Source organism: Diplotaxodon limnothrissa, linkage group LG5 (genome assembly GCF_057381915.1).
Source record: "Diplotaxodon limnothrissa isolate DT_005_m linkage group LG5, D_limnothrissa_male_GT1.1, whole genome shotgun sequence".
In the NCBI taxonomy this organism is placed as follows: domain Eukaryota; kingdom Metazoa; phylum Chordata; class Actinopteri; order Cichliformes; family Cichlidae; genus Diplotaxodon; species Diplotaxodon limnothrissa.
The window spans coordinates 22,373,041-22,396,658 of NC_140600.1; the positions used below are offsets into that span (position 1 = coordinate 22,373,041).

Below are 23,618 nucleotides of genomic sequence, written 5' to 3' on the forward strand. Positions count from 1 at the left end.
GCATTAGTGTTAAAGATACAGGACCATGATCGCTGACAGCTATAGGGTGAATCTCAGTGTCTGAAATGTCGTTCAGCAGTGAGCTGCTGACCAAAAAATAATCCAGACGAGAGTAGGAGTGATGGACATGTGAGAAAAAAGTATATTCCTTACTGGTGGGGTGAAGGGAGCGCCATGCATCGCAAAGACCAAAGTCGCTCATATATTGTTTGATTATATTTGTGGACTGCCAATTACGCTGAGTTCCCGCTGTATTGAGCCTATCCATGTCTTCATTTAGTCCAAGGTTGAGGTCACCTCCAAGAACAAGTGTGCCATCTAAGTGTTCAGAGAGTGCACTGAAAAAACCGTGAAAGAATGAGGGATCATCAACATTTGGACCATATACACTTGCAATACATAGCTTTTTATCACGTATAGATAGTTTAATGATTAAGAATCTGCCCTCTGGATCTATAACTGTATCGAGTACTGTGAAATTAATATTTTTATGTATTAAAATTGCTGCTCCCCTTTGTCTAGAATTATAACAAGCTGAGAACACATTAGGAAACTCAGGTGTTTTAAGTTCATTCGAACCTCTAAGAGGTCTGTGGGTCTCTTGTAATAGGACAACATCTGCCTGTAGTTTTTTGAGTTGGTTAAATATTTTTAACCTCTTTTCTCTGGAGCCAGCTCCATTTATATTCCATGTAATGAACCTCAGTGTACCCATAGATGTTTGTGTATAACTAGGGATGTATGCTGTGTGCGTCGCTTAGACAGGTGGAGAGAATACGTCACTTGTTCATAAATAAAGAGAAGGAGAGAGAGAAAAAATGTGTGGCGAGATGCTCCCTGAGTCTGACTTTGTGTATGCATAGTTACTAATATGAGTAGGCTTGGCTTAAGTGTGTGTGTATCTTATATGACTGTGTGCGCTGTCTGACTGATGTAAATGTGCTGCCGTTGAGCGCATGGTGCGTATGTGTCGAAATAAAGGATGTTTGTGGATGAGTGTCGAAGCAGGTGATCGAGGCAGTGAAAGGAATAAAGAAAGAAACCAAGGACAGGGGTGAGCAGCATAAAACCAAGAGGGGGAAAAGAGAGGAGGGGAAAAAAAAAAAAAAAAACCGAGAAGAAAAAAAAAACAGAAACAAAACGTAAACATTCCAATTAAATCACTGACGGAGAGTGACGGTGTTAATTCTGCTATGAAATCACACTTTAAGATGCGATTTGATACTGGTAAGTTAAACAGATGTTAATGCAAGTTAGTGTGAGTGGATAGGGAAATGGTGTAGCTGATTCTTATCTGGTGTGAGGTTAATACAGCCACGGAGTGATGTTGGGGTCGCGGTGGAGCTGTCCGTCCACGTACAGCCGGTCCACAGCGATGACAGCGCGGGAGCCCTTCTGGATGAAGCCGCGTCGGATTGGGAAGAGGACCCTGCGTCGTTCCAAGATCTCTTTGGGGAACTGGTCGTTCACGCTGAAGTCCGTTCCTTTTAATTCCCTGCCGCGGCTTTTCACATGTTGCTTTTGTTTGAAGTGGCCGAATTTGGCCACGATAGGACGTGGTCTCCCGGCCGTAGCCCGAATGGGGCCGAGGCGATGTACCCGATCGAAGACGATGTTCTTCACAGTGTCCTCCGGCAGCTTCAGGTGGGTTTTGATGAAGCTTTTTACCGTGGTCTCCGCGTCCTCTCCAGCGGCTTCTGGAATACCAGAAAATACCAGATTATCACGCATGCTACGAGCTTGTAGATCGATAACTGTTTCTTTTATTTTTTTATTTTCTCTATTGAGCTGGGTAACATTATCTGTGAGACATTTCACCGACTCCCTTAGCGTGGCATTTTCAGCAGCAAGCGTTTCCACCTGCTGCTGGCTGTACTCCAGGGATTCTCGCAAGCATTTAAATTCTCGGTGAAGAATCTCCACCAAGGACAGCCTTGCGTCGAAACTGGACAATCGCTTGTCGATTGACTCCAATATGTCGGCAATATCTTTGCCGGCTGGCGATGTTGAGCCGGGGGAATCTGCCGGGCGTTGTCTTTTCGACGACGGCGTCTCAGCTTTGGCCGGGGAAGCTGCACACGGGGTCTTCTTCATCACGAGATCCTGAAAGCACTGATCGATGTAATCTTGGAGAGTCTCTAAACTCTCCTCGTTAGTTATAAGACAATTGATAAGTGTATTTGGTAATGCTGAAGCTTAAATGAATTTGTTCAAATCTAAACTACCATTTGCTTTAATTTTCCGCCAAAATCTCCGGCGTCTGACGTCAGTTACAACATGAGTCGCTTACCTTGTCCGTCACTTCCGTCACTTACTCACCTGCTCCGTCACTTACTCACCTGCTCCGTCACTTCTCACCTGCTCCCTCACTTCTCACTTATAAAAACACAGTTATATTTTTTCTTGTCAGCAAGTTCTATATAAATGCATGTTAATTTTTTAGACTCATTCCATCTTACATTATCAGATTTTTTTTTTCTTCTGCTCAACCACATCTGATTTTCCCAAAATTGTTATGGTTTAAATCTATCTATCTATCTATCTATCTATCTATCTATCTATATATATATATATATATATATATATATATATATATATATATATATATATATATATATATATATGTGTGTGTGTGTGTGTTCTTCTCATGTTTGTGTGGGTTCTCTCTAGGGCTGCCACGATTAGTCGACTAGTCACAATTACGTCGACTATCAAAATCGTCGACGACTGATTTAATAGTCGAAAAGACACAGTAATAAGATTTAAGAGTGTAATAACGGACTGAAACAGAAGATGGCAGCACTGCATGTACAAGGATGCCAGCTGCCGTTAAACCCCAAAGAAGAAGAAGTTGTGTCCCAGAATTCATAGCACAGGCCAGCTCAGTTTCCAACAATGGCGGCAGCTAGCTAGTTTTAATATTACTCTGATTATTCTCTCTGGGTCACAAAATATATTTAACATATTTTCAGGCGAGAATGTAACTATTTAAACCTCAAATATCTGCTCAGTTTATCAAGACACCACATATTTTCAAAAGCGCTCCGACTTTTTCCTAGCTGGGGGCAAGGCTCGGTCGAGCCCGTGAGAACACTGGACTCCCGGCAAATCGTTTTCAAACCCACCGCTGTCTTTCGCTACTCAGGTTAAACATACATAAGTCACTTAGATAACTTAAAAATGTTATTTTTTGGCCTTTTTTTTAGTATTTTATTTGTTCCTGAGTAAATCGGTTTGGCTGAGATTAAAATTATAGTTTTTACACAGCTGAATAAGCAGACGACTGATTATCAGAAGTGTGAGATGCTCGAGAATATACTCCGGTGTCCCGTTATATTTTAGATAGTAAGAAGTTTATTAAACTTCACCGAAACAATCTGCAAATTTCATTAAAATTTAACAAACTATCATCTTGTCTTTATTTTTATTTAGCACATACCTTAAACACTTAAAGCTGTAAGCTAATGATAGTTATATAAGAGCAGATGCTGCTGGTGCAATAAGCTGTATGTTTTATGTCCAATGGATGTATGATCTGATTAGTCGACTAATCGCAAAAATAATTGGTGACTAGTTGATTATCAAAATAATCGTTTGTGGCAGCCCTAGTCCTCTCCAGGTTCCTCCCACAGTCCAAGGACATGCAGTTGGCAGGGTTGGATTAACTGATTATTTTAAACTTAAACTGTCCATAGGTGTGAATGTCAGTGTGAATGGTTGTCTGCCTCTGTTTCCCTTTCATAAAACAGCCACCCTTCCACTGGGGCCATTTCTGATCAGGCTTAGAACCTTAGAACCTCTAAGGATACTTCTAAATTGAAGACCGTTCAGAATGTTTTTATTTATTTTTTTCAGTTTATTAATGGGATAATGTACCTGTAATACTATCGGAGACTATGGTAAATTTTTACAACTACCTGCAAAAGGCTAATGGGGTAGGTTCTCAGTCATCCAGGTCATGGTAGTCTAAGGAGCTTGGAATCTAAGTTAATGGACTTCTTTAAGTTTCTTGAAGATGTTTCACCTTTCATCTGAGAAACGTATTGAGTTCTAGAACCAAATGAGAATTTTCACCAAGCATGACATCCCAGTCCACTTCAGACCCAGCCACACCTCTACATCACAGAATCCAAACAGCCATACTATAAACACATGACATAGAAGAGCCATCTTGATGGGACAAGACTTGGCTATACAACTGGATCTAAAGGTCAAAGGTCACTCTGTCAAGGATGGCAAAGTTCACATTTTGGAAACAGAAGACAGATAATCTGAAAGAGGAGTAAAAGAAGCTATTTATGTCTACTGTGAATGACCATCTTTGAACAGAGGGGGTTGCTTACAACACCAACTGTCTGCCACCTACAAACCAGCTTTGAGATCCCTTCCCAGCTCACGCCCCACTTACATCTAGCATCAGGTGAAGCAAGGTCCCACAGTGGTTTAACCCAAAAACCTCTTGTGATTATGACCCATGCCTTTTTCACACTTTGGCTCATGTGATGAGTCACATGATTAATAGTCCTCTTAAGGGACCTCCACTAGGGTATAAATGCAACCAGGAGATGACGGACTAGAGCAGCGCAGATACTGAAGGACCCGTCCCATCCTGGCAACAAACTGTTCCAACTTCTGCAATCCGGTAGAAGTCCGATTGTCTATTCTTATTTAAGTCACGTAATGTACAGAATTCACCTGAAAAAGGATTCTCTGGTCGAGGTACAGTGCTTAACAAATGTAATAGACCATCACCTGATGCAAGGTTCATGTAATTGCTACCATAAAATTAACAGTATTGGTAACTACCAAAACAAATCTGTTTATTGGAATAATTAATACAACAGTATGTGCAAGCTGTTTAATTAAAATCATATTGTCAATGCTAAAATATAATCATTAATATTATCCCTGAATTTTCAAATGTACTCTTACAAAAACATACAAAAGTATATAATAAAAACAGATATTTCCTTCTTATATGTTACTGTTTATTTTTAGATTAACAGTATTGGTAATTACCCAAAAAACCTGTGTGCACAGTTTTAATGCGTAATTTTACTGGGTTTCCTAACATCTGTTCTTCTAGTGAAGCATTCAAAGCTTTTATATGAATTCATATGTACTATCAGGTTTTGCATTTGTGGGGTAATAGAATAGAATACAATGCTTTTTATTGTCACTGTACACATGCACAATGAGATACAGAGCATCTCCTTCTCAGTGCAGACATGTAGAAAAAGAAACGGGGAGGGGGGCACCGTTTTGCAGCACTATATACATATGAACAGTATTAAATTAATTAAATATTACACAGTAGTGATGGTAAAGAGTGTAGTCTGGGTGTAGAGGGTAGTCCTTGGATTGGGAGGTGGTATTGTATTGTCAGTGCAGCGTGGTTATGGCTTTTTGGAAGAAACTATTTACGCTGCATCTGTAGTGTTTCCCTGAGTGAAGCAGGTTGAACAGGTCAAAACCAGTGTAGGAGCTGTCTTTGATAATGTTTGTCAACAACATTTCTAACAACTTGAAGTGCAAAAATTAGAATTTATGTACAAACTATGTTTACAGATTGACACTGAGTTGTGAGACTCAATATATACGTGTCTTTATTTATTTATTTAAAGCAGTGGTTAGTATCAGGATGTGTTTATAAACTCAATATGCAACATAAAGACTTAAAATATTAGTGTATGTGATTAAATGTATTTACAGTTGTTCTCCCTGATGTCCAACCTGCTGTTGTTCATCTTTCACGTGATACTACTACTCTGGAATCCACTGATGGTATTGTATTGCCTTGATGTCATTCAGGTTGATAAAAAAAATAATAGTAATTGTTTTGGTTTGGTTTCTTTTGTTTGTTTGCTTTTTTTGTATTGCAAGTTCCAAACAACCCATGATGTACTCAGATATGCAGCAAATTACATACTTTTTTTCTGGAAGGAAACTCCAAACATGGGCTGTTTTTCAAATCTCTTCATTAACCATAAAACAAAAAGAAAAGCAAACAAAATTGTAAGAATAATATGTTATATAAATCAGGCTCTGCATAGTATGTATGAACAAATGTGTATTTTTTGGATTCCTGGCTCAGGGGTTATAAAGCACATTTTGGGTAGAAAACCTGGGGTGAATATTTAATTTCACTAAAAATGTTCTAACACTGTGTACCTCTGTATCTCTAGTTCCTGTACTCCACAGGTTTTTGCTAAAAGCTGAGAATCAGACTGTTCCACTATGCTTTGATGTCAGTGGACCTGTCCGCCTTAAACTTCTTCACTATCCCAGCAGGGGTCAGTAGTGTTAGCTTTTTCCATCCTAATTTTTTTTTTCTTTTCAGTGTAATATAAACGAATATTTTTCTTCCCCATTGTTATTTTCATATGAAAACTCCAGTTTGTGGTATAAGATGAGCATTTCTCTTTTCTTCTAGAACTGTCTGTAAATGGTGAGCTTGATTCAGTTACAAATGGAGGCTTCAGCAGAATTTTCATACACGTCAAAGACAGCCAACATGTTGAGATCGACACCAACTGGGTCACTGTACGAGATGGACAGACAGTGACATATTACACTGGACAGGATCGCATTACAGCTGGAAGGTGATGTTGTATTATCATGGTCGAGACTCGTGCTCTCAGCTTTAAGCACAGATGTGTGACCTTATTCACCTGTGTTACCAAGATTTACATGAGAAGACTGTCTCTCTCAGCACCTATATATGTTAGCTGACATCTCTGAGGCTGAAACCCCTAAAAAGTTTGTTTTTTATTTTGTGTTGATTATTGAACAGATGGGATATGATTTTAGTAAGGACAGATCGTTTGAAAGCACCGGTAAGATATATAAGTAAAGAGTATGAATTATAAGCTATTTGGTGATTAGACATAGTGTAACAGATCAGAGTCAATGTTAGGAGGGTACATGCGAATGGTGGATGAGGTAAAGCAATTGGAAGAGGTGGGTCACATGAAGGAGTCCGAAAAGCAAAATGATAAGAGGCTGTGAGATTTAAAACACACAGAACAGAGATTAGCTGGCTCAGAAAAGGAAAGCGAAAGCAGGAACATGATTGTTTCTCACATGAGTGGATTTGAGTAAAGCCCAAATGCACGAGAATACAGGCAGACGAGTGCATACAGATCTTCACTTTTTATGCTGAGGTAGACTACAAGCCATACACTTATATTTATTTACAGACTTAAGTTTACTTATTAGAAACCAAGCCAGCACTGTGTCAGACTGAGGACCTATCCTGGGTGTACCCCAACTCTCAGGAATAGGCTCCAGCTCCTATCATGGATAAGTGGAAGAAAATGCATTGATGGATGCAAATAATTATTTGTTCAGGCCATGAACTGAAGTACAGAATGAAAATGGCAGGGGCAGACATGAAGTAGAGTTTGTCATGAATTCACTGTCATAAATTCACTTTTACAAAAGATGCTAACATTAAAGTCCCTGTACTTTATGCACTGCACTGCTGTTTAATCAGAGCAGGCTAAATTCATCCAAGTAGCATGATCTGTGCAGGTGCTTTATACAGCTTTAAAAAAAAGTTGAGTAACTCCATGTTTTTCCAGTGTGACAGTGATTGTGCGCAACAACGAAATAGACGTTGCCACTGGAGACATGCGAATGGTCATCATAGTTCATGAGAACAATGGTCCAAAAATCCTTTGGCCAGTTTTAAGACGGCGTCCCTCGGACAACAATGCTGAAGGACTTTTAGGTGAGTGAAAAGCTGTGTGTGTGTGTGTCCTTGCTGCATTGGTTTTCAATGTTGCTTCACTCTCTCTTTCCAGCTGTAGAGGCTGCAGTTTATGAGGAGGTACAGCAAGCTCCTGTCAGAAAACTAAAGATTAAAAACCAGGAGGCAGACGTTACTGGGTATATATTCTTTTCTTTTTTGTATTTATGTTTTTGTTTTGCTTTAGAATCCAGCCATTTCTACAAAGATTAATGATCTCTTTATTCTTTCTTTTGTAGGGAGATGGTTGTTGACTACAGCTTTGCTTCTCCTGTCACAATGAAGTGTTGGCTCACGTCTGCTGACTCTGCCCTGCAGAGACCACTGTTCCAGTTTGTCATTACACAGCTTTAACTGGCAAATATGTTGATTTATTTGAAAAATCTTTAATTTAAAAGGAAAACAAGGCAAAAACATATATTGTGGAAACTTTCTTTCCATCTGTTTCCAACATGTAGAAATATAACTGTGAATGTGGATCTAGTGTCAGACAGCATTACCAATTAAAAATAACATACATAAATCAGGATTTATGATTACCACCATCTGCCATTAACATAGCGTCCAAAATGACACAAATGCAGTTGAGATGACAATAACAGGCATACTTCTACACCTTTATTTTTTAAATTCGTTGAAAAATAAAAAAATTAATTTTATAAGTTTAAACTACAGTAATCATATTGTTATAGCTAAATGTTAATCAGCTTTGCTGGCTGATCTGGAAGAGAGTTGGATTGTAGAAGGTTTGCTTATAAATAACAATTTCAAATATTTCTGAATCCTGGTTAAGTACCAGAACATTGAGAGAGGAAACTTTTTAAAACATCTCTTCTGTTTTGTCTTTAGCCTCAAACTGCAAATGACATGTAATGAGGCTGACTTGATTCAAGGATCTCTGACAAATATAATGCTGTTATTTTTCTTGCATAATTTCATGACTTCCTCAGAACAGTTTATGGAATGGATATCAAGCGAATGAATAAAGAATCCAAACTATTCCCTAACCTTGTTTGCGAGCTCTTCTGTACAACAGCTATAAGCCCCTCCTGCTGGGGAGGTTGATGTACAAGAAATTCAAAACACATTCGAGCCACCCTTGTTTCTTTGTATTTTCTTTTCAAGGAGAGAGCTAGACTTTCTTGTAAATTTTCAACATTAATAGCAACGGTTCACTGGGTTTTTTGAAGTTTCAAAGTTTTCCTTTGGACATTGGCTCCTTTTTCGCTCATTTATGTCCAGTATTACTTGACTATTTTCAAAGAAATGCTTTTTTTGTTATATTTTCTATAGCCACTTAACACTGACCTATTCCTGCATAAGGAGGCACCTAACTCAAACAATGGACCAGTTTAGAAGTCTTAGGAAAATTAAACACAAGTTTAAATGATGAGTACTTCTAATACTGCAACTACTAAATAAATTGTTATAATTTTTACTGTTATTATTACCTTTTGGTCATTGTTTATAGTTTCCCAAAACATATGTATATATAATGCTCAGATTTACAGTTTAAAATAAAACTGCATATAAAGAAAACTAAAGTACTAAATGGGAAGGAGTAGTCTTTCATCTTCTTACTTTCAAGATATTCTAATATGCCTTATCTTAGCTCCTCCATATTTGATGACAACAGGTTAAAGGACATTTTGCACAAATGACTGAGATTAAGTTAAGATAAAAAATAAAAAAATTCCCAGCATGCATCTCTACCACAACTGGTGCGGAAAGGCAGCTATTTTAATCAGTGGAGTGGAACCAAAGTCTAACAAAACGTTAGACTTTGGTTCACAATAGAACCATGACACATATGTTATATAACATACAGCCTAACTCATATAATCTGTCAACTTTAACTTGAATACTGTGAGCATGAATATTCTGTTAAATGTGTAGAGGCTATTTTATTTGTGTTGTTATGTTATGTTGACTGGAGCCTCCATGTTTTTATAGGGGGCCCTGGCCTCTCCTCCTTAGAATGTGTGGCCTTATTTAGTTCGTTGGTCACTTATTCACACCAGTCCAAACTGGGTGATGTGTCCAAGACTGACCAAGAAATACAGTGACATATCTAACTCCTAAAGAAAAGTTTAAGCAGTCTCTTCAGTCTTTTTAAACTTTGCACTGATTGGTTCTGTTTACTAAGGTTTTTTACTCCAACACCTAGACTAGAGTTTTCTTTGTTATAAGCTAAGCTATAAAAGAAAGATTTATATTAACTGTGAAATAAGTTAAATAACTCAAAGTAAAATGAGGAAAATGTCTTTCCTATGATGGAGTATTAGGCCACATTAAGAAGAAAAATATTATTTATCATTTTGAGAATAAAATTGAAGTTTCAAGATTAAAGTTGTAATTCTATTTTGAGAAAAAGAAATCTGAATGTTACAGTTGTTGTATCAAGCAAACTGTCATGGCTGCTTTACCCTCTGCAAAACGTCTTGTGTAGTTGGGTTAATGAGATCGTACTTCAGAATCGGTTTTAGTAAGAAGGAGGTTATTTCTTAGCACATAAACAGAGTGTGGAGAGGACTTTAAGGACATTAAAAAGATGGGATAGAAAGTCAGATGGAAAACTGTGGAAGAAATTCCAAATGTATTCTCAATAATGATCAATATGATCAATAATATATATTACTAATATATTACTAATGCTCCTTCATACTTTTCTACCTGTTACCAACATTAACAGAAAAAAAGGTTTATATGAATGACTCGTATAACCTCGTATTTAATGTCTTGAAATATATATATATATATATATATATATATATATATATATATATATATATATATATATATATATATATATATATATATATATATATATATATATATATATCAAGATTTGCAATAACGGTAATTACTCAGTAGAAAATGTGTGGTGCCACTTTACCTTCCAACATTACTCCTTTGCACAGAATTGACAGTAAAAAAGGTATTATTTATATACTTCTTACTGTCTTAGTGCTTTCTACCAAGCATCTTAGTCCTTTCAATGTAAAGAATGCAACAACACCAGCTTGTAGCTCTGCATGCACCTGTCTCTTCATGATACAAACCAAAAGTGAAAGTAATGTGAACACTTCTTACACTGCGCTAAAGTAACAAATACTTCACATTGGCAACCTGTTTAAATGCAATAATTTTGAAGCATTATGAATGAAAGCTAACTCCATGTTTAAGTGAAAAGAAATGAGATTAGCAAGGCTATCTGCTTTTTTTAATGGTAATAGCAGAAACTGAAAAACATAAACACAGCACAAGTTTTAAAGTGTTCAAACTTGCATGGACAGGGACAAGCAGAGTTCGGTTACACGGGTGGTGATATGCCTCACTGTTCACTCACTCTTTATTAACTGGTTCTTAAACAAAGAGAAGATGTTATCTTAAACTGGAAATTTCTGATTATTGCAGTGCATTGAAAAACAAATCGGACAAAAAATGAAATGGTAAATGCAGAAAGGCTTGAAAACTTCAGTGCCATTGTCTCACAGTGACAAAGCAAAAACACTGATATACGTTTTCTTTTCTTTTTTTTCTTCTTTTTTTTCTTCTCAAGAGACAGACACGGTTTTGAGTTTAGTTAAGCATTATGTGGTCAAACCAGTTGAGCTGCTGTGCAAGGTGTGCCATTGTGTTCCTCCTTGAATAATTCTCACTCAACGGGCTGCATTAGAGTGGATGAAAGACATGCAAGTAGGTGTTAAACTTGTTTATCTAGGCACAGTATACCAAAAACAGCAACACAAGGAATTTTTGACAAAGGCACAGAGAACACATTATCAAGTGCTGTCCAAAAAAACAGAACAAAAAACCCAAATAGGAACTGTTAACTGTTAAAGTAACACTCTGTGTACTGTTTAAGAATACTTTAGTCTTATAAAGGTTGAACCTTGTTCTGATTTTAAAAAAAACAACAACAAAAAAACCCAGAAAAAAACCTCCTTGTGGACTTTGAACTTTGTCGTTTGTGTTGGTTACACTGTAATCAAGAATTCGGAGCAGGAAGTTTTAGGATTATGCGGATTGCTGAGTCTCGGTTGCAGACAGGAACAGAAAGAAAGAGAGGCAGGGAGAGAGAGGGAGGGACTTGTCTTGATTCAGTACAATGACGTGCGGTGTGGTGCAATTTTCACATGACTCAAGCACTTGTGGGATACTTTGGTAAGGTGTGGAGCTGAACACCCAGTAGAAATGCACACTTTGGAGTGGATTACAACACGAGATTTTAAAGAAAGTAAGACTATTTCTCTATTAGATTACTAATTTTGCTGTAGTTTTATGTCATTATACTCCTGTCTTATCTAATGTCATACTACAGTGTTCTTATTTTTCATGTTTGAATGCGTTTTAAGCAAGGACTATTGAGTTAACAGCGAACACTGTAATGGATTTGTTAACAACACAAAGATTGCCAATGCCAGTCAAGTTGCTAGATCTAAATTGTATTGATTAAGTTATTCTGTTAAACAAAATAACTTATTTTTTTTATCTCTTTTTGACTAGACCATAAATAAATGTGAAACACATATTCATATATGTGGGTTTATAGTTTATCTCAGTGCCTCACTCCCTTCCTTGTACAAATAGAGTTTCTATGTGTATAACTTCCAATCTCTAACCCAGCTGATGATCAGGAAGCAGCCAAATTACTCGCTTAACAAGGTTTGAATGTTGCCCTCAGAGAAATATGCGTAGAAGAATGCTGTAGGACTGCTGCAGATACCTAAAGAAGAATGTTGGCTCTTGGATGGTCCTTCTGGTGTATTTTACTGAGTCTACACATGCCACTTCATGGCTTGGAGATTTTTGAACATGACAGCCACAAAGTCATTTGCTCACAGGTACTATAATTTACAGTGCTTAAATACACCGACAATGGCATGCCCTGTACATAAAACACAGTTTTCATTGATAGTTTATCATAATGTCCCTGAACATTTTCATTTCCTGTTTCACCAATCAAGTTATCTGTTCTTAAACATTTAATTAAAAGCAGACAAAAGGTTATATGATCAGAGTGTTTTATGTTTTATAACATAGTCATCAGAACTGCAAATATTGCCACCCAGGCTCATTCAGTAACAAGTCAAATGTTTTTCCTCCAATTTTTTTTCTCCTTAAAGGGTCTCTCTAAATGCAAGATGAAAGATGAGATGCCTGTTAATCCCAGCAAAAACACTGTGGATGTTCAGACACTAAAACCAGATTTTAAGCTCTGCTGTACGAACAAGACAGCATGTGCATTATGTTTGGTGATAGACATAGAGTTTAACATCGATCCAGATGAAGACACGGAGGATCAAGGCTCCTCTGGCTCAGAAATGGAAGAATACAGAGAAGACAAGATCACTTCACAAGGTATTTGAAATCCACTTATAAGTTCAAACATCAGCCTTGTATTAAAACAAAAGGAAACTGTAACGTGCCTTTTTATGTGATGCAATTTTTAAACTTTTGTCTTGGTTGAAGGAAAGCCACTACAGTGAGCAATGACTCTTATTTACTTGAAAGTCAGAGTTACTTGCTGCGATATACAAGCAGATGTGTTTTGGAAGTAGAAGAACATGTCCTGGCATGTTGGGAATCATCACTGGAACAATGAATGAGCAAACATGGAGTTTATTTGTGAAATGGTTCGTGTGAAATGAACACGTGTTTTGCTAACAAAACAACAATTTAGCTCACAATAAAAATCAGTTACATCTGATTTGCTTTTTCATAAGTCAATCTGAAGAAGCAGAGGTTTGTTGCAACGCTGTCATAGATAACAGTGGCACAAGTGAAAACCACTAGCTTCAGTTACTAATGGTTAGTAATACAATATAAGTCAAGCGTCTTGACAGATAAGACTACTGGCTTATTGTGGAAATGAAGTTTCAATTCTTTCTTATCCACACCTTCGTTTGTTTCTGTGTTACCACAGGGTCATTGACAGTATGTTATTGCACAGAAGCGTCCATGCCAAAGTGCAAGAAGGTGGTGTTTACAGTGAATAATGAAGCTCTTACTCAACAAAACCAGCTAAAGGTATTGTAAACCCCATGTACTTTGCACTGCCATTACTGCCTCACTTCCAGCATACTTGTCTCATTAACGCTGATCTGTATGTGACTTCTACAGATCTCAGTGGTGATTACTCAGTCAGATGGCTTTCCCTTTGAAATCTCCCTGATTGTCCGTAGCTCAAGTATAACTGAAAGGGTTGCTGCTCCTTCTTTTAATGAAGGTGTGTATTTTTAATTACGTTTGAACTATAAAGCTACAGCTTATTACACATCTGGCAACAGTGACATATATACCTGTTTGTTCTCAGTGTGCTCCCAGGAACTGCAGAAAACTTTACCAGAGTGTCAAGGTAAAACACACAATCAAACAATGTCCCTGTGCATTAAAGCAAAAAACAACAAAAAGAGAGAGAGAGAGAGAGAGAGAGAGAGAGAAAACATACCTAATAACTGACACTGATTTCCTCTTTTCAGTGCCCAAATTCACATTTGCAGTAAACTCAAAGATGAATCAAGTGGAGCTGCAGCTTGAAGACGGGAATAAGATCCCCCCCTCGATGTGCATCCAGTACGAGCAGAAAGGAAGGTGTCAGGTTAGTGATATCAGTGCCTTAATTTCATGACATTTATAGTTTGTCATTTATATTCTGTACAAAGGTTGGAAAGGGTTTGACTTTTTTTTTTAGTAAAAGAAGCAAAAACACCATTCCAAGTAAAACTGTAGCATTAAAATTTCACTTTATTTCAAATTATTAGAACGCATCAGAGGAGAAATTACTCATCATGTGGAGTTTTTCATGATGTTATATAAACACGAATAAGTATACAATCATAATATTCGATGGCTGGTGTAGGTGAAGCTAATTTTATTACTTTTAGTGTGTGTGAAGAAGGTATTTAGTTTAAGGAATAATTCGAGAATTTGAGGAGGAAATGCTTTCACTGCTTTATTAAATGCACTGCAAATAATAATAAGTAATCATTAACACTGCAAAGTAACTACCTGATAAACATAACCTGATAAATGTAGTGAATATTGTCTTCCTCTGCCCACAAAAGTAGCTGGGCAATTAGGCAAATTGTACTAAAGTTGTACTACTCTTCGCTGAAGCCATTTTAAATGTTACTCTGCAGAGTTGGAACAGGATGACCATACCACTGTACTCCGTAACCCGCTGCATGTGTCTCCAGGTATCATCAGCTCTTTTACATGATTTCTCCTGGCTAATATCAGCAGTCTTGTGTCCCATGCAGACTTATATGACTATCATATTCACATATTCACATGTCCTATAGCTGTGGTACGAGGATGGACAAAGGTCTACACGGTCACTACAATGCCCCTTCAATAAATCTGGTGAGAAAATTTGAGCAATGTGTATTTATTTAATTGGGATGATTACCTCCTTGAAATGTAGACATCATAACTCACTATGTGTCTCCCCTAGATTCTCTAAATGAATCACAAAAGAACATATGGGAAAATATCACCGTGTCAAAGCCCCATGTACAAATGACCAGCTTTGGAGAAATGTTATCCTGGAACGTGTCTGCACCTTGCAGGCTGGATGGTAAAGTGTGGCTGCTTAAGAAACACAGTCGAAGCAGGAGTGCCTTCAGCCAACAGCTGGAAAATGGCACTGCATGGAAACAAAACATCAAGGGACTCTGGGTAAGAAGTGAAGGCGTGCACTCCTCTTTTTCAGACTCTTCACTATTACTATCTATCTATCTATCTATCTATCTATCTATCTATCTATCTATCTATCTATCTGTTTTCAAGACCACCTGAAAATGGTAAAAAAAAAAATCATATTTTACATGGTTGGATCTTAACAAGGTTCCATGTAGAGCTTCAACATCCAACAAGAAGAAAGACAAAACATTTTTTGGAGCACGCAATTTATTGAAAACAGTGCTGAAACAACTCAGACAATTATGGCGCCCCTTCCACTGTGGCGTGTAGAAAACATCTCAGGTGGGATCTGCTTGTCATGCCACTAACGTTGGAATCAAGGTTACATTTTTTCTCATCAGAGAATAAAACTTTCTTCCACCTTTCAATGTCCCGTGTTTGGTCCAAACGGTCAGGTATATGGATTTCAAGAGACTCTTTTTGCGACCCTGCTTATGCAGTTCAGCAACCTGACGACACTCAAAAAGGGAACATTTTTTTGCTTTTGCCTTCAGAACATCGTGACAGTGTGATTACCTGACAGAATTTGACAATGAATCAATTTTTCTTTGACAGATTTGGCCTTTTGATCAGCTGTAAAACAGCCTGTTTCAGTTTCAGCGTTGTTTTCAAAAAACTACATGCTCAAAAATGTTTTGTCTCACTCCCATTTCTTCTTGTTGCATATTGAAGCGCTACTTGGAACCTTGTTAAGATCCAATCATGCAAAAAAAATTTTGCCATTTTTGCAAGTGGTCTTAAACTTTTGATCGGGATTGCATGCACTATATCAGTTTGTTCCAGCTCTTAATTGAAAATAAAGGACATTTGCAACGAGTGAAGTACCAATATTAGTATCAATGTATCTGTATTAGACAAAAATAAAATAAAACAGTGTCTAGCTGAACACCCTATTTTATAAACTAATAGGATTTGCAATTGTTTCATCAGGTGAACACATTTGTGTTTGAAAATGTACCCCTCCGGCCCTTGCCGTGTTTGATGGTAAAGTATTCCAAAATGTATAGACTTAGTCATACCTGATTCCTGAACAGAGGTAACTCCTTTGTTTTTATTTGTTTGTGCAGATGAGAGTAAAGGGAATGGAACATGACCTAGGTCCATTTTGTTTTGATGACAATGGTAGGTACATGTCACATTTTAAAAATTGTAAAAGAATAGCATTCTTCTATTTTCTGAAAAGGGATTTTATTTTTTCCTAGTTGCAGCTGGCAGGTGGCGCTGGAGTCTCCTAGCCACTGCTGTTATGCTGCTGGCTTTCATTACTGTGCTGTTGTTATGGTCCTTTCATAAATCTATCAAGGGTAAGTTTGAAAATTTCCTTTTCTTTTTCGCGTTAGTAGTCTAACAATAACATCGCGTATTCACGGTGCAGCGAATCAGTTATTTGTGAAGAGATAAATATCCATGTAGTGATAAATCCAGTGATTTAAATTTACCTGTTCTTACTTTTATAGGATGGGTGTGGAGCTGGCAACACGGTGGGATAGTAAAAAGTGAGTTTTTTTTCTCTACTTTCACTAAAACACACAAACACATACACCCACAACAATACAATTCTAACTTACTTTTCTCTAAAGTTGGTAAGATGCGTCATGTTGTCCTGCTGAGCCCCCCAGACGTGGATGATGCCACTTCTAAGTTGGTGTGTCAGATCGGGTCCAACCTCAGCGACAAGGGCTTCAGTGTGTCTGTCGACCAGTGGAGCAGGAGGGAGCAGTGTAATTGGGGGCCTCTGCCATGGCTGCATTCACAGCTGCTGGAGCTTAACAGCCTGGGTGGCCGAGTTCTGCTGGTTCTGACACGTAGAGCCTTGGAGAGAACCGAAGAATGGATGCACTGGAACAAAGATATTATCAACGAAAGCATGGGGAACAAAGAAAATGATCTACCAAAGCTGTGGTCACCGTATTCTGATTTGTTCACAGCCTCCCTGTCCCTAATTCAAGCTGACAAGCTCCTTGATAGAGCTGGTAAACGTTTCGTTCTGGTGAAATTTGATTCCCACCCAAGAGAGACTCACACCAGAGACAGGTGTTTACCAGAGCTTCTTCAGGGGCTGCCACTGTTTAGTCTTCCCTCTCAGAATCAGTCTCTCCTAGCTGAGCTAACTGTGACAAAGACAGAGAGAGGATCATATGGAGGAAGGTGAGGTACTCCAATGGCTAAAAAGGGACCAAGACCAGCAAGAGGGCATCATCGTGTAAATCTTTTAAATCACCCAAATGTACTTTAATAAGCTGTATTGCTTTTTTGTGTACATGAAGAATATGTTCATCAGAGTTGGCTGCCATGAAGATGATATGCTAATGAAGAATAAGACTCCCGACTCAGTGATAAGTGATACAAATACAGTCAACAAATTCCATACAGAGACCATAACCAATAATCTGTTGTTCTAAATCTCCACATACCTTCAAGCCTTATTTTATTTTATTTTTTAAATCTGCTTAAGCAGAAGCAGCTGCTGTACCAGGACAGTGTATACAAACTGACAGTATAAACTAAGTCCTGACATGTCTTGAGATGATCATCTCTGTACACAAAGACAACGGCAAAAAAATCTGGATGATCTATTCATTTTGGTCTTTTAGGGGATTTTTTGAAAGCAAGAACGATTATAGTCTTATTGTCAAAGCTGCAAAACTGTAACTCCTACAGACTAAAAATAACCGTGCACGGAAGCCTGTCCACACCTGTCTATAACTATATTTGCCTCTGTTTTTGTTTTTTTGTTTGGTTTAAAAGCTAAAACACATCGAGTTATGATTGGTCTTTGGAAGGACAGCGGCTCTTATTGGGCCAGTGTAAGGACTTACTGAAGTACTTGTTATAAGTATTACCACATTCCGTAAGAGCGGTGTCTTGGGACGGATATGTGCTCCGCCCGCGCGGGAGGTGTGAGTTATCTCTGCAACCGAACACAATGTAGCCAACAGCCGGGTCATGTGTCAAGCGGGTCTGTCTTGGATTCACTTCTTTTAAAGTTTTCTGCCCGTTTCACCCTATAGCAGCGCGAAGGTAACGAATACTCTTCATTTCAGAGTCAGTTTGTTGCTGGTCGTGTTGCTTGTTTTAGTGTCAGATTTTCTGTCGGCTGATATGTTTGTTTTTTTCAACGTGAAACATGAAGAACCAGAGACTGGCATCAAGGCTACTTTATATTTAGAAGCACGGTAACCGAGTACGTCCGGTTTCTTTTGGTTTTGTTTGTTTGTTTATGTTAATGTTCGTTTTTATATTGAACCAAACAGTGGTGGAACAAATAAATTAACTAAGAATATTTTAGAAGTTAATATCCTTTATATGGAAAATCCTAATTAGGGTGTGTTAAGCAATGTATTCTGTTACCCCAGCCAATACTGGAGGTTTCCATTTTTAGACTTTTCGGGAAGTAAAACAAAATTTATTAGCTTTATAGCAACTTAATAATTTCTGCTCAAGTGTGGTGCATAATTTGCTACAGCTGCAGATAATATTGAGTACAATGTAAACAATGTAACCACTCTACTGGGCAAACTAGGTGATGACATCATTTCTAAATTACCACAAGCCTCTTTTTTTCAGCATTTAGTTCAATAAAAAAAATCAATCAATAAATAAAAAACAGTCAGAACATATAAGACAACAAATACCTTTGATATGATATATCTGTGATGTTCCAGTAACTGTTGATAATAGCAGTTAATTGATATAGCTTTCAGAACTGTAGTAGTATTTTTGTGTATTTTTAAGCAACCTTTGTTTATATGTAAAACTTTAATGTATAAAACCTGTGTCAAAACAAAACAAAAACGTTTGTGTTATGTGTGAAATATTGTGAAGCAGTGTTGGAGACCATTAAATATAATTGTGGAAAATAACTGATATTGTCATGAAGTAAACAGATAAATCTCACTTTATCTCTACTAACACAAGCACCATTTCGTAAAGACATGGTATTTTGGAGCAAATTCATAGTTTCATCTTCTGGCCAGATGGGCATGAAGAGTCTCCACAGAAACCTGCTTCAGGGTGTTTGTCTATGGAGTCTGCTGGCTGTTCAGGTGAGCAGTTGTCCAGATAGCTGCAGTTTGTGTTCAGGGCCAGAAAATGACCAGTGTGAGGAATGCAGAGATGGATGGACACTCCATAATAAGATCTGTGTAGGTACTGTATACAGAGCTTCTTTCTGGAGTCAAGACATTATCACTTATATATTTAATTTTTTTAAAAAGGTGTTTTTACATTTTTAAATGTTATGTTTTAGACATCGATGAGTGTGGCACACAGCTGGGTAACTGTCCTCCAAACAGTTACTGCTTTAATACAGAAGGATCCTTTGAGTGCAGAGGTCAGTGCCTTAGAGTTGGTGTTAAAGAAACTATGTTGGATACTCATGCAGAAAATTAAGAATTGGACCTATTGTTCACTTGTTTGCTTATTATTTGCAGCAGCTTAAGAATGCGATGCAGGCAGTGGATTAAAAAAAAGGAAATGACCCCTCTTTTCTCAGGCTGCGACGTGGCCTGTGTGGGCTGCTTGGGTAGCGGACCAGCACGCTGCAGGAAATGTGCTTCTGGGTACAGACTGACAGGATCCAAGTGTTTGGGTAAATACAAGAGAATAGTTTGTGCATGATATATGCATGAGTTCCAAAAATGCTGGAACACTGTAAAACTGGCCTGTGCCATATTGTGTTGTAATAAAATACCTGGTATGATTCTTTCTCACAATATAAAAGTGTTTTTGCAATATTATTGCCTTAAAAATAGCACAAAATGCACAAAAATGAGACAAGCTCAGGCGTGTTTGAAGAAAGAGCTTGTATGTCAGCCTCCAGTGAAAAGAGTACACTGAAAAAATATGCAAGAAAATTGTTCCCATTAGAGGTCAAAACAACAAAACTTGAGGCAAAAACACCATTGAGTGCAACCAGGCTATGAAGGAGGAGATACTAGTAGATGATTAAAATTGAACCAAAAGCAAACAAATGACTCAGTAAAGCATCGCTAGCTATATGTACTAGTTTCACTCTATATGACAGACAGAGCAAAAAGTAGGTGAAAAATAATGATGCAGGTACATGGTGGAAAAGTAGAGCTCCAAAGTTCTAGCTGCTTAAAAAGTCTGACCATTCTGTTGCTATTGTTTTGCTCAGATATAGATGAATGCAGTGACCGTGTGCTTGCCTGCCATGGTCTCGATGAGATTTGTACCAACACAGAAGGATCTTTCCGTTGTGACTGCGCTGAAGGATTCATCCGCATGGACAGTGTTTGCGTGAAAAAGCAGTTGCCTCGTGAGTGCCACCTAATGTTAACCATGGACACTTACAAATACATGAACAGAAAATTTGCTCAAAGGAAACCAAACTGAATTCTTCTTTTCTCCCACCCTTCTGCAGATTTTGAGGAGAAAGGTCTATTTGAGGATATCCAGGATGATGAGGTGGAGATACTGAAGCAGATGTTTTTTGGGGTGGTCCTTTGTGCTCTGGCAACACTTGCAGCAAAGGGAGATTTGGTCTACACATCTGTGTTTATGGGAGCATTGGCAGCCATGGCGGGTTACTGGCTTTCTGATCGAGGCGACCGATTGTTAAACAGCTTTGTAAAGGGACATTAGAGTTGCAGACTTTTGCAAAGAGAACTTTACAGGAAATGGACAAACCAATGCGCTGCTGCTTAGAGTGGCCATGGAGTTTTGCATTATTTTGTATTGTGTGGAATATAATATGTGCTTTTAAAAATGTCTTGTTTGTTAAAGTGTATAAACTATTACTTTAAGTTTATGCTGCTTATAAAATTTTTTGATTCAGGAGGGTGACATTTAGTGTGCCTTATCTTCTGCAAGTCTGCAGATTTTTCTCAGACTCATGGATTTAAATTGTTTTTCCATAAGTCAGTGTGTGATATCATGGTCCTTATGGAGTACGGAAAAGAAAATATATTTGTGCAGTGAGATTACAAAAGGTTGATTCAGTTAAGCAGCTAAAGAGTTGAAGTGCATTTGGTGGTATCTAACATCGTCTTATTTCGTAGAATAAAATTACAGATGTCTTGAATTCTATGTGCACATTGCAGTTTTAGTGAGTTTGATTACGGAGATTCAAGTAAAACCTGTTAAATCTTTAAAAGTATTGGCACAGGCACCCAGGAAAAACTGACTTTCAGGGTCTCAAGTATCTTTCTCACAAGGACATTAATGAAGCTGCAGACATCTAAATACCACGGTGAATGTTGTCTCACTTTACACAAGTAAGAGCCAAAGAATCCAAACTAAAGATCTAAACAAAGGGGGGAGAAGGTATCTTAGCAGAAGGCTTAGGAAGAAAGTCATGTGTTTAGATTATTATATATATCAAACAAACACATTAATGTTGTGCTCCTGCAGCAGTCCAAGGTAATGACCATGGCCAGTTTTCCATATAAAATGCTGCTGTTATTTGTATGTACTGCATTAGAAATGACCAACGATTGGGGTTTTTTTTCTCTGTATTTGGAGCAGCCAAAATACAATGAGAGGATGCTTTCACCACCCTTTTTTTAAATTTTTTTTTTAGGTACACCTGTTCAGCTGCCGTTTATGCAAATATATAGTTGGCTAATGATTTAAGTGACTTTGACTATGTCAAGGTTGTTGTTGCCAGACAGCCTGGTCTCAGTATTTCACAAACTGGTGATCTATTTAAAATTTCCCAACATAACCATCTTTATAGTTTACAGACGATGGTCCAAGGCATGTGGACCCCAGCTCAGCAGCCAGACCCTGAACTTTAACATGTAGCAAAAGCAGCGATGAGCAGTTAGGCTGCTGCCTCCATTTCTACCTGTTCATGTTTCTGAAGTCAAAGTCTCTCTGTGCTGGTTTTCATCTTTGCTTTTTGCTGTCAGCACAAACTAAAGGAAAGATTATGTGTCCTCATTAGGATCCTGATTTGTGTTGGTGTATGGAAATTTGTAGTAAAGCTGTTATGTTCAATGCTTTCCATGTGCACATTTTTCAAGGTATAAATGCTCAAATAAATACTTTACATACAGTTATTCTGAATCAGTCATCTTCAGTGAGCATTAAATCAGGTTTTAACTTAAAGAAGGTAGACAAAGTTTATGTATAAAGTAGCAACTGTTTAAGTGATTTTAGTTGAAAAATCACAAACGCAGACAGAAAGAAAGTCACCTTTATTTGATGGATATAAACAAGCTGGCCAACACTCAATAGTAATATTCTGATACAGCACATACAATAGCAAACTGGGGCACTGAGGACAGCCTCCTATAGTTTTTATAAAACAAAACATTACAGAGTATCCATGCTTTTTTTTTTCCCCAAACTTACTCAATCTCACTTTTTTTTTTTTTTTAATTTAGGGACTTTCTCTTTATAAAGTTGTTGTTGTTTTTGTTCAGTTTTTTTTAAATAGTTTTATCTTGTGCATTCACACAACAACATACACGCACTCATAAACAAATAAATTGCAGTTATGCACGCACACATCCCTCTTTTCTGAATGCATTTACACCAGCAACTCCAAGAACATGCTGCACTCTCACAGAACTGCACAGGCTGTCTACTAAGGGGACACAGTAAGTGAGACACACATCACTCTCAAACACAACATCACACCGTCACAATGCACGATGCAGATGCAATTAATGTATGAGGAATGATGCTTTATGGGAGATTAGCTCACGTTCACACGAATAATCATTCAGCATGCTGGACACACATTTAGTTTGCTCCTTGGTTTTTACTGTACACCTCAAAACATTTACCTATACAAATAGTACAGTCTCAAACTGGCATGTTCAGTGCACCGAAAAAATAGAAAAAATAAAGCTAACTTAAATACAAAAAAATGAATAATAAAAAAGTAAACATAATATTTGTTCCGTTAAACAAAAGCGTTTCTGGCATTGGTCACAGTGATTTGTTTAATCCAAAGTTTTCAGTGATTTGCAGTAAAACAAAAACAACCTGTTTACAAAAATTACTGGTGACTTTTCAAGTCTTTCTACACATCTGTTTCTAGGCACCGATGAAGCCTTGCCTTCTCAAATCTGCCACGCGCAATGTCAGATTACTCTTGCGTCTAAGCTCAGGAAACCAGTCCCAGCCTCTAAGCCTTGGTGTCTCCGAAACCTTTTTTTGACGCAACAGTAGAGAAATCGCTCTGCAT

General features: G+C 37.7%; 3 protein-coding genes across 5 annotated transcripts in view; all 3 read left to right on the forward strand.

Moving 5' to 3' along the window:
- Positions 1-8,912, forward strand: part of LOC146632295 (inter-alpha-trypsin inhibitor heavy chain H3-like) — a 29,020-nt gene extending 20,108 nt beyond the window's left edge. Inside the window, exons 17-22 of one of the 2 annotated variants that reach the window (XM_085353272.1) lie at positions 5,713-5,784; positions 6,186-6,293; positions 6,434-6,602; positions 7,584-7,732; positions 7,806-7,890; positions 7,990-8,912. In XM_085353272.1, the coding sequence (XP_085209398.1) occupies positions 5,713-5,784; positions 6,186-6,293; positions 6,434-6,602; positions 7,584-7,732; positions 7,806-7,890; positions 7,990-8,104 (698 nt within the window). In that variant the 3' untranslated portion in view covers positions 8,105-8,912. The remainder of the gene's footprint in view (positions 1-5,712; positions 5,785-6,185; positions 6,294-6,433; positions 6,603-7,583; positions 7,733-7,805; positions 7,891-7,989) is intronic. The other variant, XM_085353271.1, reaches the window with a different exon arrangement.
- A 2,708-nt stretch (positions 8,913-11,620) lies between these two features.
- LOC146632296 (uncharacterized) lies at positions 11,621-17,638 on the forward strand. Its single transcript, XM_085353273.1, has 15 exons — positions 11,621-11,990; positions 12,438-12,597; positions 12,880-13,114; positions 13,680-13,783; positions 13,877-13,982; positions 14,070-14,111; positions 14,236-14,354; positions 14,896-14,952; positions 15,058-15,118; positions 15,210-15,433; positions 16,388-16,441; positions 16,525-16,579; positions 16,660-16,761; positions 16,915-16,953; positions 17,038-17,638. The coding sequence occupies exons 2-15, from the start codon at positions 12,490-12,492 to the stop codon at positions 17,607-17,609; spliced, it is 1,878 nt and encodes a 625-aa protein (XP_085209399.1). The 5' UTR covers positions 11,621-11,990; positions 12,438-12,489; the 3' UTR covers positions 17,610-17,638.
- A 781-nt stretch (positions 17,639-18,419) lies between these two features.
- Positions 18,420-22,468, forward strand: creld1a (CRELD disulfide isomerase 1a). Of its 2 annotated transcripts, none has more exons than XM_085353275.1 (6): positions 18,420-18,478; positions 19,435-19,606; positions 19,707-19,790; positions 19,953-20,048; positions 20,598-20,738; positions 20,844-22,468. In XM_085353275.1, exons 2-6 carry the CDS (start codon positions 19,435-19,437, stop codon positions 21,062-21,064), a joined length of 714 nt encoding a protein of 237 aa, XP_085209401.1. In that variant the 5' UTR covers positions 18,420-18,478; the 3' UTR covers positions 21,065-22,468. The 2 variants fall into 2 exon arrangements, with proteins under 2 accessions (XP_085209401.1, XP_085209400.1); XM_085353274.1 differs by lacking the exon at positions 18,420-18,478 and adding an exon at positions 18,578-18,641.
- Positions 22,469-23,618: the final 1,150 nt, after the last annotated feature.

Bases quoted from the DNA above. Each gene is read 5' to 3' on its own strand.
- LOC146632296 (XM_085353273.1), top strand. From the start codon at position 12,490: ATGTTGGCTCTTGGATGGTCCTTCTGGTGTATTTTACTGAGTCTACAC. The intron at 15,434-16,387 runs GTAAGAAGTGAA...TTGTTTCATCAG, and splicing joins AAAACATCAAGGGACTCTGG to GTGAACACATTTGTGTTTGA. The intron at 16,442-16,524 runs GTAAAGTATTCC...TTGTTTGTGCAG, and splicing joins GGCCCTTGCCGTGTTTGATG to ATGAGAGTAAAGGGAATGGA.
- creld1a (XM_085353275.1), top strand. From the start codon at position 19,435: ATGGGCATGAAGAGTCTCCACAGAAACCTGCTTCAGGGTGTTTGTCTA. The intron at 19,791-19,952 runs GTCAGTGCCTTA...CTCTTTTCTCAG, and splicing joins AGGATCCTTTGAGTGCAGAG to GCTGCGACGTGGCCTGTGTG. The intron at 20,739-20,843 runs GTGAGTGCCACC...ACCCTTCTGCAG, and splicing joins CGTGAAAAAGCAGTTGCCTC to ATTTTGAGGAGAAAGGTCTA.